Source organism: Budorcas taxicolor, chromosome 13, assembly GCF_023091745.1.
Source record: "Budorcas taxicolor isolate Tak-1 chromosome 13, Takin1.1, whole genome shotgun sequence".
In the NCBI taxonomy this organism is placed as follows: domain Eukaryota; kingdom Metazoa; phylum Chordata; class Mammalia; order Artiodactyla; family Bovidae; genus Budorcas; species Budorcas taxicolor.
The window spans coordinates 36,735,275-36,752,222 of NC_068922.1; the positions used below are offsets into that span (position 1 = coordinate 36,735,275).

The 16,948-nt window shown below is 37.3% G+C and overlaps 1 protein-coding gene across 1 annotated transcript in view; it reads right to left on the reverse strand.

The window, feature by feature from the left end:
- Positions 1-501: 501 nt before the first annotated feature.
- RAB18 (RAB18, member RAS oncogene family) overlaps positions 502-16,948 on the reverse strand; it is a 28,758-nt gene continuing 12,311 nt past the window's right edge. Inside the window, exons 3-7 of the mRNA XM_052650789.1 lie at positions 11,346-11,407; positions 7,298-7,370; positions 5,534-5,652; positions 5,393-5,459; positions 502-2,316 (exon numbers count right to left, since the gene is read on the reverse strand). Coding sequence (XP_052506749.1) covers positions 2,141-2,316; positions 5,393-5,459; positions 5,534-5,652; positions 7,298-7,370; positions 11,346-11,407 — 497 coding nt within the window. The 3' untranslated portion in view covers positions 502-2,140. The remainder of the gene's footprint in view (positions 2,317-5,392; positions 5,460-5,533; positions 5,653-7,297; positions 7,371-11,345; positions 11,408-16,948) is intronic.

Below are 16,948 nucleotides of genomic sequence, written 5' to 3' on the forward strand. Positions count from 1 at the left end.
AGTCTTTCCCTTCTCCAGGGGATCTTCCCAACCCAGGGACTGAACCCCGGTCTCCCATATTACAGGCGGATTCTTTACCAGCTGAACCACAAGAACACTGGAGTGGCTAGCCTAACTTCTAATCGTTCTGATTTGCTCCATCTGCAAAAGGCACTCAACCTCAAACGACTGAGAAATGAAGAACCGACAAAATCCTGTTATTTAAGTGACAATTTTTAGCTATTACAACTACTTCATTTAGAAAACCTACACTATGAAACAAGAAGCTTGCAGCAAGAATAACTCTTGCAACAAGAGTTTTATATATATATATAATATATATATATTCTCTATTCCTACAGAATATAGGAAGTAGTATAACATTCAGGACTTCCTCAGCTGATGAGAGTAACAAGGAAATGTATAATACTTCCTGCACAAATGCATCTAGGGAAAGCAGGCTAGATTTATTAAAAAACTATAAAAGATTACAATATAAATCAAACAAAATTAGTTGTTAAAAGTTAAGTGACCCATATGTATCCAAATTCTGACCAAATAAAGATAATCCAATGCATAGAAGAATTTTCTATGGCTCAAGGAGCAAATAGCAATAAACAGAAATGTCAATACAGAAACCACATATACAAATCTACAGTTTTAATGTAACAACATATCATAAGTACATGTGTTAGCTATCTTTCTCTAACATTAAAGTAGTAGTATATGTTTCATTTTTTGTAAAAACATATGTAACGCATAAAACCTTTAATCCCATGTAATATAGTCTAAGAAGTGTGAACCACGTAGAATGTTTTCTTATGTGAAGATATACATTTCAGTCTATTACCACAGGCATTGTAAAGGTGACCCACAAAAATGTTTATCGTTTGCAACTGTATATAGAGAACAAACCGCCCAGAAATTAATATTTCTTATTAACCTTACTGAGTTGTATTAAAGTGGCCTGCCTGAAAGGGCAAATTACTTATCTGCAAGCTTAAAATAGCAGAGATCAATGTATATTAAATAATACATGAGTGAAAAAAATATACAATGTACAATAGGAGGAGGTTACAAAACTGAATACTGTGTAAAAGATTTATTAGTCTGTACAAGTTTGTACCAAGATTTTCACTGCAACAGTATTTTTCCATACATATTGAAATCTGGAAGCAATATGCCTTTTTCAAATTATAGTTTAGTGTTTTTTCCCCAACCCTCAAAACATGGAAATATGTTTCTGAATATCAACTAGTCATTTATGGAAGTCATAAGATACAGATATTCATTAACATTACACAAGCTATAATTGAAGTACCGGAACAAACACCACCAACATTTATGGGAAAAGGTGTTGGTTTTAAAGGTGATAAGTGCTACATGAGTTATACAAACATACTACTCCCATCCTTCTGAAACCCAAATGGGGGAATCTTATTGCCATTCTGTCAAATACCACACAACCCAAAATGCTGCACAGAGGCTCATGAAGCCATGTACACATCACAGAATTAAAACTCCAGCTAAGCAATGAGCTACTCCTCAAGTCAAGGAAGACCAAACTTCTTTAACATATTAATGCTAATTCAGAAGTATCGTCAGAACAAACGGGCGTTTAATTATAAATTGGCCTCGACCACATCCTGCAAAGAGGATTTTGCTTAGTACTAAAGAGAATCTGTCAGTGAACATCCTAGGAAAGCTGTGGAATCATGCTCTTTGTTATTCCTGAAGGGAAATCTGCCAGGTTTGATGACATCTGTGTATCTCCCAGTGGTCCTGGGAGTTCTATGATACCAATTAATCCAGTAATTGATTAATATTTAAGCGAAAAGGAGACCAAAACTAGACCTTGTATCGACATATACTAGAGAGGTGGATTTTTAAAAAAATCACATGATGAATGTAAATCATAAAATCAAATGTACTTATAAAGGTACACCTATTTTATGTTACATAAAAAACTGCAGATTGCAAACTGCATGCTTACGTTTTACCTGGAAAAGTCAATGAGTGGGCTTTCTCACAAATATTTACTGCCATGATACAAAACAAATATGTGCAAACTGCAAGGTCCCTAAAATAGCAGTTAGAGAGTTTATATGCAGAAAGATGACATTGTCTGATCAAATACGCAAGAGATGGCGTTTCCCCGAGTTTATAACACAGAACAGTAGCCACCACACGCTCCGCCTCCTTGGCCTTCTTCCCTGTGTGTCAGCTTGACTCCTTTATTCTGGTTCTCACTCTCCCACAGTCCAGGGGTCTGAATGATCTTTTCAACAAGTTCCTCAAAAGCACACTGTACACCATCACAGGTTTTTGCACTTGCCTCTGAAATTCAAGGAAAAACGTCAAGAAGTATATTCTCTTCTAGTCATATTTCTATGTTTTTCTGGAAAACTATTATAGCAGAAATATCAGTGGACAATATATTTTTATATATATGATTTCTCCCCACAGGTTTAATATTAGTGAATCTCCTGCAACTCTCAAAGTTGAGCTATTTAAATTCTATCCATAAGACTAGTGGTATATAAGCTCAACATTTTGTGGTAGAATTGTACATTTTAACGCCCTACTCAAATATCCGTAAGTGTGCCCAAGTTCTTAATTTTTTGGTTAGTTCTTAAATTAGCCTCTGAAGCAGATATCATTCCCATTTTAGAATAAGGAAATTTAAGCTCCAAGTTAAACAATAAATCTGGTTGTTCTGTGCCTGCAACGAACAGCCACAGGTGGTTGCATAAGTGATGTACAAACTGTGAACACTAGTTCCATTTTCAATTTATGCTCAGGAGACCCATGTGGATACGCAGGACTGCTCTCTCATCTTGTGTTTTCCCACTGACTTTTTCCTAGTCTGATGACTATTTTAATGTCTTCATCTTAAAGCTCCTCTACCTCAGCTGATGATCCAGCTTTACCCTGGGAAAAGCAGAAACAATCAGACAAGAACTACTGATCACCCCACTAATAGACTGACCAACCCACCCACATTGTCTTTAGGCTTTGCCTTCACTCCTGTTACAATGGGTGAACCCTCCTGGCTGCCAGCTGGGGCCATCCTTCTGTCTACTTCCCGGGATCCCAACCCTCCTCATTCACTGAAGGACTGTGTACCCGCTCTACTGGATTATACACCAACCAGCTTGAAAGCCCACCAAAATTACTGTCCATCTTATTAATCACTCACCCCCTGGCTAACCAACCTGCCCTCCAGCCCACTTATCCTCTAGTAGCCACCTACTTTCCCTACTCTCTTCCGAAACAAAATGGTGATAAAGAGTTATCTATGTAAGTTGTTACCATTTTATCTCCAATTTTTCTTCAAACTAATCTAATTAGCCTTTGATTCCACCATTCCATGGAAACTGTTCTTTTAAAGGTGACCAACACCCACTAGCTTGTCAAATCCAATGTCCTTTTCTTATCTGACATCTTGTGGCATTTGATACAGCTGGTCACCTTCCTCCGTTAAATACTTTGTCCACTTGACTTCCAAGACAGCTGAACACTCCTGCTGCTCCTCTCTCACTGGCACACTGTTCACAACCTTACTCCCTGGCACCTCCTCTTTCTGCTGACTTCTAACTGTCAGAGTACCCCACGGTTCAATCTTCAGCCCTTTTCTATCCAGCTTTTCTTATAGTGACTGCTCTAATCTCATGACTGTCAATGCCACCTAAATGCCAATGACCCTGATATCCACTCACTTTCTCAAAGACAGTTCATTCTTATGACTAAGCAGAAATCTTGGGTCCCTGCTCCTCTGCATAAACCTGCTCTTGTCTCGACCTTCCACATCTTACTGACGGCACCACCATTTACCTAGCTGCTCAGGCCACAGACTTGAACCCATCTTTGATTGCTCTTTCCTTACCCCGCACACCCAACCTACCCACCTGACAGCTTTACCCTCAAAGTGTCTCCTGGATCTGCCAACTTTCCACCACTACTACTGCCCACTGCAGTCAGAGCCCCCAGCACTGCCCATCGAGGTCACTGTAAGTACTTAGCCTTTTGCTTCTGCTTCTTATGGTCAAATGAATCTTAAAAGAATATCAAACCACAGCACTACTCCCATGCTTTCTACCACACTTGAAAGACAATTCATTTCTTTACCATATCCCAGGAAGTCCAACACTAACTTCCATCATCACCAACCTTTCCTTAAACACACTCTGTTCCAGTCCACAAGCTTTCTGTTTCTTGGACACACTACACTGGTTCCTGCCTCAGGAATAAGATGCTCTCTACCTAGATGAATTCTTGCTCAAATGGTGCTCTCTCAAAGAACTTTTCCTTATTTCCTCCCACCCTCATCATTCTCTTTCCCCTTGCAACATTTCATTTCATGCAGAGCACTAGTTATGAATTCGAGTCTGCTTCCCACAGTGGAATGTAAGTAAGCTCCCTGAGGGCAGAGAGTTGGACCATTTTGTTCATTGTTCTATTCTGTGTTCAATAAATATTGAACAAACTAATATATGGACATGGAAGACACCTAGCAAGTAAGCAGCAGCAGTGGTACTCAAGCCCATTCTAAAATTTCCTATACTTTCCATTTGTACCACCTCACTTCTATCCATATATGATGTTCTCCCATTTCCATTTCCTAATTCCTACCAGGTTCATATAGTGGGAACAGTGAAAACAGTGATTCCTAAAGCTGGCTTCACATCACAACCAGCTAGGGTGTTTCTTATAAACTGCCTTCAAGGCTCTGTTTCAGACCTGTCGTAAGTAAGGCCCAGAGAGTTGTAATTTTTAAAAGCTCCCCAAGTGATACTGCCAGTCCACTTTGCCAGACAAGGGGTCAATCAACTTTTTCTGTAAGTGGCTAGAGAGTAAATATTTTGGGTGGTGATGCCATATTGTTTCCATGTAATGACTGAATTCTGCCACGAAGCACAACGGCAGCCACAGACAATAATGCAGATGGTGGGGCATGGGCATGGTGTGCTTCCTTACAAATGGTGGGGCCAGATCTGGTCCAGGCTGTAGCTTGCCAACCCTTGCTCTTCAGTGCTTCTCAAATATTAGCATGATACAAATCCATCTTGTTGGAATGCAGATTCTAATTCAGAACCGATGGGCTAGGGCCTCAAATGAAGCATTTCTGACAATGGTGGTGCTGGCAGGACATGGCCCAGCAGGTACACACGCCTGCAGCATTGGGTCACGGGAGGAGAGAATCATGTGCTGTGTTCCATATGCCCTCACATTGATCCTGTTCTTTTTTTACAGAGGGAAAAATAAGGAACCTAGTTCTACAGTTAGCTAGTTTTAGAGCACAGCTATGAACTAAATACATATTTTTTATGGCTCATAAAGAGAAGAATGTAACAGAAACTCCATTTAAAAACTCTTCCATTAATAATGAAAAGATAAATAGTCACACACCTACCTATAAATAACATGGAATGCTTTCGTGCAAATTTCAGGCCTTCATTTCTATCAACTTCACGATTTTCCTAAAAGATAAATGCAAAGATTAAGAAAAGCTATCAAAATATACAGCCAAACTGCCAAGTGTCTGACTTCTCACCTTATCAATTTTATTTCCAACTAGCATGTTCACTATGTCATTTCTCGTGCAGTATGTTTCCAACTCATTTAACCAATTATCCAGTTTAACAAAGGTGTCTCTTCTTGTGACATCATATACTGAAATAAAAAGAATCATTTATTAAATAAATATCAAAAGCCAGAAGCAATGACATTATATTGCTGATATGTACTAGGAACTGACATTATTATACAGGCAAGTCTGTTTTTTTAAGCTGTTAATGCTCTAAAAATCAATGTCCACTGATCCAGATGGAAGAAACAAGTCTATTTTTTAAAACATGCATTTATATACACACTTCAATTTAATTAACATATGCTGTTAGAGAAATGAAATAGCTGTCTTCATAACAATAAAAAAAGTGAAAGTGAAAGTTGCTCAGTCCTGTCCGACTCTGAGACCCATAGTCCATGGAATTTTCCAGGCCAGAATACCGGACTGGGTACCTTTTCCCTGTTCCAGGGGATCTTCCCAACCCAGGGATCAAACCGAGGTCTGCACTCTCACATTGCAGGTGGATTCTTTACCAGCTGAGCCACAAGGGAAGCCCAATATGAAAAAAGGTTTGTCTAAAAGCTAAAAGGTGTTTAGACCCAAATCTGTGGCAAAATACAAAAAAGTTTTACATAAATTTAAGCATCTATGAGCCCGTTAACTTATTTCTCACAAGGACCAGAATTTGCAAATTTGAAAACATATGTAAAGTTAGAGGGTGGGCAACGAGGACCTACTGTATAGCACAGGGAACTCCGCTCAATGTTATGTGGCAGCCTTGGATAGGAGGCAAGTATGGGGGAGAATGGGTACATGTGTATGTATGGCCGAGCCTTTTGATCACCTGAAACTATCACATCGCTGTTAACTGACTATACCTCAATACAAAATACAAAAAAAAAAAAGTTAGTGGGTGGAACCCTGATTGTCTTCCTCTGTTTACATGTTCATCATTCTGCATTATATGAAATAATTTGTTAAAGCGTTTTCTAAACTTAGGAGGTACTGAACCAAAACCAAGAGTCACTTGTCAAATTAACAGAAATGAAACCAAAGCCTCACAAGTTGTGATATAAAACGAGGTCTCTCCCTACAGTTGAACAGTGTTCATTTTAGACAGTTTCCCAGCAATATTAAGAACAAGCACTTTTTAACAAATTATACTGAAAATCCACACTTGGTTTTTAAGTTCTGTGGGATTATAAATCAATAGCATTAAGTGCTTTGTGCTATTTTTCAAGACTAATAAAACAGATTCCACTAAGCAACCAACACTCCTTCCATTATAGTCTAGCAGTAAATATCAGTAAGCTGCTAACTGAAGATCAGTTTCTGGTAATACTCTAAGACAGATCAATGACACAAGGACAGGTCCTCAGTTATGTACTCATCAACACCTGCTTTTAAACCAAATAAATAATAGAGGTGTTTTAATATAGGTAAGCAATTTTTAGGCTGTACTTTTAAAAATGTTTTCTATGTATTTTCTTTTGGGATAATGCATTAAAACCAAACCACTTCTTATTACATGTTTCTGATCTTTATTTTTTAGTTGCTAGACAAAGGGCTGAAACAAAATTTTAAAAGTTTAAATATTTCCTAATATTACATAAAGTTAACATAAATTAAAGTCACATAAAAGCAGCCATAAAGAAAAATAAAGCAAAAAATTACTGACCTTCACAAACAGGAAAATCAGAAATTCCAGTAATACAACAATATATTTTAAACAGTAAAGTAAAACCTTACCTAATATAACACCCTGTGCACCTCTATAATAGCTGGGAGTTAATGTTCTGAACCTTTCTTGACCAGCAGTATCCTAAAAGTGACAATCAATTATTATTAAACAAAACACTGGATAAATAACAGATCTTCAAAATATTAATTTAAGAGTAGAAAGTTAACAGCATGGTTAAAACATCAAGCTTATTTAAAACTTAAAATTTAAATAAGATGTGTTCTTTTACTGACAAATGCTACATAAAAATTAAATTAACAAGTATGGCCTCATCTCTAGGAAAAAATGTAACAAAGTTCAGATTTTCTACCACTTGGACTCAAAGATTTTTATCACATATGAAAACCATTCGCTGAAAGCCATTGTTCTCAAATCTGGCACAATAAAATTTCCTGGGAAATGAAAAATACAGATACTGAGGTTCAACTCACAAAGATTCTGATTTAATACGGGCATGAGAGAAGCTTTAATAAGCTTCTCAGGTGATTCTAACATAGAGTCAAAGGTTGAGAACTACTGTTAAAGAATTACAGGGGTGTTTTATTTTAGGTAAGCAGTGTTTAGGTTGTACTTTAAAAAATATTTTCTAGGTCTCTTCTTCCAGAAAAACGCATGAAAACCAAACCACTCCTTATTATGTTTCTGAGTCATACCTGGGGTATAAGATAAGATGTACACTAGCTAGGAAATGTAAATTTCATATGGAAGGGAATTTTTCTGCTCAATGACCAGTTTAAACCCAGAGCCTGAGAAATTCTTGCCATAGGACAGTTGCTCAAATTTTGTTGGAAAAAAAAGAAAACTACTAACAAGCCTCTTCTGAGCCTGGTTCCTTCTGTCTTCCTTCTACCATCCTTGGACTGTGGCTTCAAGTCTACCTAAGATTATGCAAATATGCAGTCTGCAAACTGCTGCCTCAGCCCATCACCTGTTTCATTACATAAGCTTTTATTAAATAAAGTCTGACTGGAACAGGGCCAGGCCCATTCACTTGTGTACTGCCACATGGACTGCGGTATGGTCCACCTTGGGGCTGGACTAAACATTTACTATCTTGCCTTCAAAGAAAAAATCTGCAGTCTGCTAATGTAAAGTGACCTGAAGAAAAATAAAGACACATCAAACATCAACAACTACCAGTCCTCTGACTGTGAGTGTGGGTTTAGCTATGGGGCAAGCATAGGCTCAGCTGGGTCAGGACTTAACGATAACCATACAATAAATAGTCAGAAGTAGATCATTGCTTGCCTTCAAAACAGGAATTCGTAGTAAGAGTAATAACATCTTTGTAAGATAAAAGAAGCAAAGTTTATTATCTGTGGTTTTATTTTCTGATGGGAGAAGACAGAAGGGATATTAGAGACAGAAATGGACAGAGGAAATGGACAAAGCTGGAAAGGCTAAATAACAGAAACTGGGGAGTAGAAGAGCAGGAGGATGCAGAGAAGATGTGTACCACGCAGGTCCTGATGAACATGCCGCACCATCAGGGGAAGAGGGGCAGGGTGAGGCCCAGCTATTCTACTTGAGTAATCCCAGGAGGTGCATCCAATGGGGAGAGGAATTGATTTTATTTATATATGAATAAAATCACAGAAAAATGAGAGGAAACAACAGATTCATGTATTTCTAACACTGACTGAGAAGGCCCTCCTATATATGACAGGACTCCCAGAAGCATGAAGAAAATGACTGATTCAATCATGGAAAGATTAAAACCTTGGTATGACCTAAGAATATCTCCCCAACACCACACTCACCCCCCTTTTGCCTCCAACACTCATCCTCAACAAGATTTGAAGGTAAATCACAAACTAGGGGAAAAAAATCTGCAGCATATAACAGAGTTAGTATTACACATACGAGAACATTAAGAAATACTCATCTTAAGATTTTGAAGACAAATGACAAGAGTGGAAAAAATGTGGCCTAAGACATTAAAGTCTTTGCATAAAGACTTTAATCATGAAGAAAATAAGCACAATATTAAAAAGGCAAAGCATATTAAAGAAAATTCATTAAAATATAATCATATATAAGAAAAAATCTCACTAATCAAAAGAAATGCACATATAAGTGAAAAACTATTACTCAGAGAGGCAAAAATGAGAAAGATTAACAATATATAGTACAGAAGACCTTCTTCCTAAATCTTAATGTTAAATCTTCACATTCTTTCAGCCAATAATTCACTTTCTAAGTATACATCGTAAAGTAACTGGACAAGTGCACAAAGATGTAAAAATTAGGAGGCTCACCAAGGCACTGATGATCTTTGTGAAAAACTATTAACACTGTAAATGTCTTTCACTGAGGGTTGACTAAATTATAGTCATAAGATGGATACAAATGGTCATTTAAACTGATGGACTTCTGTACTGACACAGAACAATGAATACAATGTGTGCATTGGCGGGGGTGGGGGGGGTGGGGGGCGGTGGGAGGGACAAGCAGGTGAAAGGATTAAACTACAATCCTTTCTTTTGGAAAATTGCTATGAACACATGTGTGACAATGTGCATGCGTCTAACGTATTTTATAGAATGTTCACTAAAATACACACGTTGGCTAAAGATGAACTTTCTTCTCTATTATTAATTTTCTTTGGTTATCCTTTTTTATCAATAGAATGAGACTATATTATCCTCACAATCAGGAGAAGCCTCTCTTATTTAAAAAATAGGGATAAGCTTATGATAAAGATGTCACCTCAATAATACTTGCCAGCTAGTATTTTTATTGAGCAGAACTAGAAAGTAAATTAAAAACAAACAAAAAACCTCCTGTATGAAAGTAAGATCTCACAGCAACCATCAAACCTCAGATCCCACTCTAAACTATTTCTCAAAGCAGGAGCAAGGGCAGAAGAGTTTATAAATCAAGCAAGAAAAACATGGAAAATCAGGTTCCACTTCAGGACAGCATTCTTCAACATATATTTTACTGTGGTCTAGTCCAACATTTTCCAAATTATTTTCTGTTAGGCATTACTGTACTGATTGATAGTAAGTATTTACTTAGGGGAATGGTCAAACAAGCTACAATCATGTAAAATATTGTATCTTAGAAAGAAATTAATGGGGGGAAAAAAAGCCATAAGACACACAGTCATTTGGAATAAAATGCGTGTTAGAAATAGTGTGCCATTCAGAGAATGTCATTAATATGAATGACATCACACAATGCATAAACACTTGCTGGTTCAATCTGTAACTGACACCAAGCCAGCATTTACTCTTTAACCACCATGATGAAGTATAACTCAACTTGACTGCAGACCAGTTCTAATGTGATTATCATGTTATAAAAATATACTGAGGTATTTAACTATAGCAGATGTGGGGATCTGATGAGTATATTTTTATACATTTTATATGTAACGCATTTACTATATAAGCAATCACATTTAGACTGAGAGACGGGAAGGCGGGAGAGAGGAAGGAGCAGACAGATAGAGACTGGGCGTCCTGGTGGTTCTGACAGAGAGTGCAGCCATACTCAGCACTGCCAGGGAGAGGTCGACTTACAGAGAATGTGGACCAGAACAGCTGGGTTCACAGGCAAATGAAAAGAAGCCAGTAAGTACACACTGGGCATCAGTATTCAAAAAATCCAAAGTTGGCAAACTCAAGTGCTATAGATATTTACACTAACAAACATGAAAAATCACGTTTTCTAAGTATTACTTCATTCCCTTCTCTGCAACAGCAGCCTTCAGCACTAGTTCAGTGTGGCTTGTCTTTTTTAAAGCTTCAAAGAAACACATTCAATAAAAATTATTCTCTGCGGCAGATGACTTTTTAAAAAAATACTGCTTTCAAATATTCTGAAGAGGCTACATATTTTAAAAGTCTGAGCAGGTGAAACATGTCTCTGCCTAATTACAGAATTATAAAACATAACTACTTATTGTCTATCCAGTAATCAGCATCAAATCTCCCAAGTTATTTAATACAAATTGCTCATTCTCCTGTAGAACATTATACACATCAATCTTTGCGTCTTCAAAAAGTACAAGTTTAATATTTATACAAAATACATCAAAAAAATTCTTACCCATATTGCAAGTTTTGCCTTATTTCCGTCCACTGAAATTGTTTTCACCTTAAAATCAACACCTTGAAAAAACGAAAAATTTTATAAGAATTCCAATAAACTTTAAAAATCAATTATCAAGAAAACCAAGAAAGAAAAGAGCCAGTTTATTAAATGCCCAAATTCACATCCAAATTCTTAGTTATGGATGTGAAAATGAAAGGAAAAGTGTCACTAAGGTTTAGCAGCTTAGGATTTAATCAGGGAAATGAAAACCAAATGCCTGTAGAATTCATTCATCCACCAGTACTTCTCGAAAAACACTTAAAAGAAAAAAAGAAATTCAGTGTAAGGTGGTGACTGACTGCGTATTAAAAGTCAAGAGCTAGAATTCACAGTGCTAATGCAGAGATCTCTGGCTGAGGGGTGGATGAGGGCACTTTACCAGAGGTGCTCTAAGCTATCATTAAAGAGTGTTGTCCATAGCTGGCCAATACCCTAAATCAGATTCTGACTGTGGGCAACCTGGAAGATTGGTAAAATTATAAAAGAGCCACTCTCTCCTTGCCTTATGAATTCGTTGTCTTTCTTTTTGTCCTAAAGAAAAGTATTCGCTTTATGTAACTTTATCAATAATCACTTGCTACTGTATGACTGCAAAAAGAGAATTTACATACAAAAACATTTATGCCCAATCCTTTAAGAATATTCATAAGTGAAGAGGAGGGCTCAAGGAGCAATGAGAATCTATAAGCACTGATTTATGTAAACAGAAGACGAATTCCATAAGAAGTCATAAGGGTTTACTACAGCAGCCCTGCAAAACCTCTTCCTTTCCAGAAAAAGGACTTGACACATGCCATCTGGCTTAAACGAGCAGTGACTGCCCAGTGTCTTAACAGTATCAGAAATAATGGTCTCTCCCAATGGCCAGAGAAAACATTAACTCCAGACACTTGGAAAGAAACTTTCAAAAGATTTTAGCTTGTCACAATTAATTCAGGACAGCCACAACTAACATGATATATATACATGCTCATATACTAAATGCTTCCTAGAACATCCATCATCAATATGGAAATATATTAGTAATTCTTGGATGACTTCTGGTAATCCATTATATACACAAATGAGGTAAAAAATGCATTTCAAAACATGCATTACACCAGGTCCTTCTGTTTGCCAAGGATTTTAAAACAACAGTTTGTGGTGTTTTGGGCTAAGGTGATAAGGAAGTTGATAAAGGCATGTTTAGAATGTCAGGCGACCATGAGTTAAAGGACAGTGCTGACTGCAAAAGTCCAAGGATGTAGCCTAAATGTAGTTTCTTTGTAGCCGAACAAAAAAAAATTTGTATGTTAAAAAATCTTGTGTCCACCAGGGCTATATAAAGAAATATGCCACACCATCTATATTAAAAATATGGAATTTTTACATTCTACTTATATTTGCTTAAAAAAAAAAAACTTGAGAAAATGCAGATTAGGAAAATGGTTTTGACTTGGTCAAGGTACTAAATGAAGGCAATTGGAAGACATTTCATAGAGACAGCCTGTCATATATACTCTATAGTTAAATTCTCAAGGTTCTTCAAAGAAAATACAAAGAACGTATTTTCCCTTAAACACCTAAGACAAAATGCCCAAGGGCAGATTGGCCTTCCTGCTAGCCTCCAGCTATGTATTCTACCCAGGAAAAGAAACTGCATGTTCCAGTGTGCTTGTGCTCTCCTCCCTTCCCCCTTCCTCTTTCTCTTTTATACTTTCTTGCATACATTTCTTGGCAGTCTAATGACTATCTCTGAATAACTGTCTCTAAATTACTCTTCTGACAGATTTGAAACCTACAGATAACACCCTCAGGAAACACTCCCTCTGGAGTCCCACCATCCAAGTTAAGAGACAAGCAGCCTGAAAGGGTACTTCATCTATACCCAGGACCTTCAGTTTCCATTTATCCTCCCTTGGTTCCTCTGCTGAATCTCGTGTGCAGACATTGACCCCTTTAGCTCTTACACGCTCAATCTGCTTTTTCACCACGTCTGGATCTTGTATTTTGCAAGTGGCTATTAATTTGCCTTTATTGGTGGCAGCAGTGGGAATCTTTCTGTTAAATTTGATTTTGCCAACTTCTCACTGTATTTGATTAAACTATCTTTTCAACCGCATGTGGATGACAAGCAAGGAGGTCATAAAAGAAGCACACTATTTAGGAAAAAGACTCCTTCCTGTCTCTCCTCCTCTACAGCACTGAACACTTCTGTGAGCCAATATGCAGGGTTCCCCCAACAATAGCCAATTCTTTGACTTTCCGGGGACACCAGATGTGTGTCCCACGATTCAATTCAGTTCTGACATCATCTTCCTGACGTTAAAAGGCAGATCCCACAGGATAAAAGTGCAGTCCCACAAGACTGCCACACCCCACATCAGAGGCCAGTCTCATGTCCAGGTTATTACCTGTGCTTCGGACCAACTGGCTATAAACTAGAGGTTTCCACTTAGATTAATTTAGATAGTAGTTAGATTAATTTGAGATAGTGGCTCAAAGAACGTAGAACACAGTCTACTGATTTACTAGATTATCATTCTATTAGAAAAGGACACGACCCAGGAACAGCCAGATGGCAGAGATGCACAGGGCACAGTGTGGGGAACTGGCAGAGCTCTCACGCCCTCTCCACGCATGTCATCCTCCCAGTATCTCCATGTGTTCTCCAACACAGCGCTCTCTGAATCCATGGGCTTTCTTATGGAGGCTTGGCTGGTTAAATCTTTTGCCTTTGATGATTAAACAAACAAAATTTCCAGCTCCTTGCCCCATCCTGGGAGTAAGGAAGGTAAACTAGAGCTAAAGTTCCAACCCTTTAATCACATGGTTGGTTTTCTTCTAGGCTTAGAGGCTTTCTAGAAGTCACATCAGTATTATAAATTCAGGTGTAGTTGAAAAAGGCCTGTTATGAAAATACAAAACACATCCTGGGAATTCCCTAGCAGTGCAGAGATTAGGATTTGGTGCTTTCACTACTGGGGCCTGGGTTCACTTCCTGGTTGGGGAACTAAGATCCTATAAGCTGTGTGGTGCAGCCAAAAAAAGAAAAAAAAGGAAAGAAAGAATAGATAAACAAAAGACATCTTTAATGATTCTTATCACTTAAGAAAATCCAAGGGTATAGCAGAAAGCAACACAACATTGTGAAGTAATTATTCTGCAATTAAAAATAGATTTAAATTGTAAAAAATGATAATAAAAAAGAAAATCCAGTAGTTTAGGAGTTCTGTGGCAAGAATCAAACATATATTTCTTAATATAAACTATAAAATCACAGAACTGTTGCTTCAGCTTTTCTCTAATTGTTCATTTGGGCTTGCATTTTTAATACAATATTCAATTCTGTTCCTTTGCAGGAATCTTTCCTTAGGCACAAGCCTATTTTATGAAGGTTAAATTGGCTAAAATTAGGTAATATAATCAACAAAGCCTTTGAAATAAGCAATAAGTGAGACATGAAAATTTACCAAAGGCATATTAACTGCACCACAAAGAAATACCAATGAATGGGAAACCAAAACACAACAATGGAATCATCTGCCTTACCAAAGATGAAAAAGCAATCAAGAGAAGCTGACTCAGAACTAGTAAAGATGTGAAAACTAGCAAAGAATATTAAAAACAATTATAACCATATACCACACATTTAGAAAGTTAAGCAGATATGAGCTAGATTTAAAAAATCTAAAACAAACATCCAGAGAGGAAAATGACAACATCTGAGGTTAAAAAAAGAATACACAGGATGAGATTAACAGCAGATTAAGACAATGCAGAAAAAAACACAATTGAATACATAAGAAAACCCCAGAGCTAACATCATACTCATTGATAAAGAACTGAAAGCTTTCCCTCTCAGATCAGAACAAGATTAAGAATGTCTACTCTTAACCACTTCTATTCTCAGAGTACTGGAAGTCCTAGCCAGAGCAATTAGGCAAGAAAAGGAAATAAAAGGTATCCAAACTGGGAACGAAGAAGTAAAATCATCTCTGTTCACAGACCACATGTAGACAACATTTCTTATATGTAGAAAATTCTAATGACTCTATTCCACACACATACAAAAATATTGTTATAGCTATTAAGTGAATTCAGCAAAGTTACAGGATATAACACCAACATGCAAAAATCTACTGCATTTCCACATCCTATAATAAACAATCCAAAAATAAAATTCAAAAAGTCATTTCATTTACAATAGCATCAAAAAATAAAATATTTTAAAAATAGATGACGACGATACTACTATTCAGGAATAAACCTAACCAAGGAGCTTAAATATTTATACACTGAAAACTTCAAAACACTGATGAAAGAAATTAAAGAAGACACAAGTAAGTGAAAGACATGTTGCGTTCATGAGTTGGAAGGCCTAATATTGTTAAGATAACAATATTACCCAAAGTAATCTACAGATCCAATGCAATCCAATAAAAATTCGAACAGCATTTTTGCAGAATGGAAAAGCTGATATTCAAATTCATACAGAATTACAAGAGGCATTAAATAACAAAACAACACTGAAAAAAATTGAGGACTCGAACTTTACAACTTCAAACTGACTCAAAACTACAACAACTAAAATAAACAGTGCCAGCATAAAGGACATTTAAACCAGTGGAACAGAGAGGCCAGAAATAAACCATCACATATACAGCCAAATGACTGTAAACAAGGAACCCAAGAACATTCAGTAGGGAAAGCACAGTTTTTTCTATAAATGGTGCTCAGAAAATTAGATGTTCACAAACAGAAGAATGAAGTTGGACCCTTACCTTACACCATAAACAATTAGCACAAAATGTATCAAAGACCTAAATGTAAAACCTAGATCTTAAAAACGCTTAGAAAACATAGGAAAAATATTTTCACGACATGGGATTTGGTGATGATTTTTTTGGCTATCACACCAGGAAGACAGGCAACAAAAGAAAAGTAGATAATCTGGATTTCATCAAAATTAAAAACTTATGTGCATCGAAGGACAACATCAAGGGGGTATGAAAAAAAAAATCTCACAAAATGGGAGCGGCCCCAACTGGAGAGCCTGTGCTGCAACTAGAGAAGCCAGTGCACCGCGACACTGAGCCCGCTTCCTCCAGAGCCCATGCCCCACGAGAGAGGCCCATGCAGTGCAGCAAAGAAGACCCAGTGCAGCCCAAAATTCTAAAAAGAGAGAGAGAAAAAATATTTGAAAGCCAAAGAGTTGACTCATTGGTGAAGACTCTGATGCTGGGAGGGACTGGCGGCAGGAGATGGCATCACTGACTCGATGGACGTGAATTTGGGTGAACTCTGGGAGTTGGTGATGGACAGGGAGGCCTGGCGTGCTGCCATTCATGGGGTTGCAAAGAGTCAGATACAACTGAGCGACTGAACTGAACTGTCTGATAAGGGATTAGTATTCTAATATGAAGAATGACTATATAACTCAACAACAGAAAACCTGATTCAAAAACGGGTAAAGGATCTGAACAGACAATCCTTCAAATAATAAACACAAATGGCCAACAAGCACATTAAAAGATGCTTAACATCATTATCCATTAAGGAAATGCAAATTAGAACCA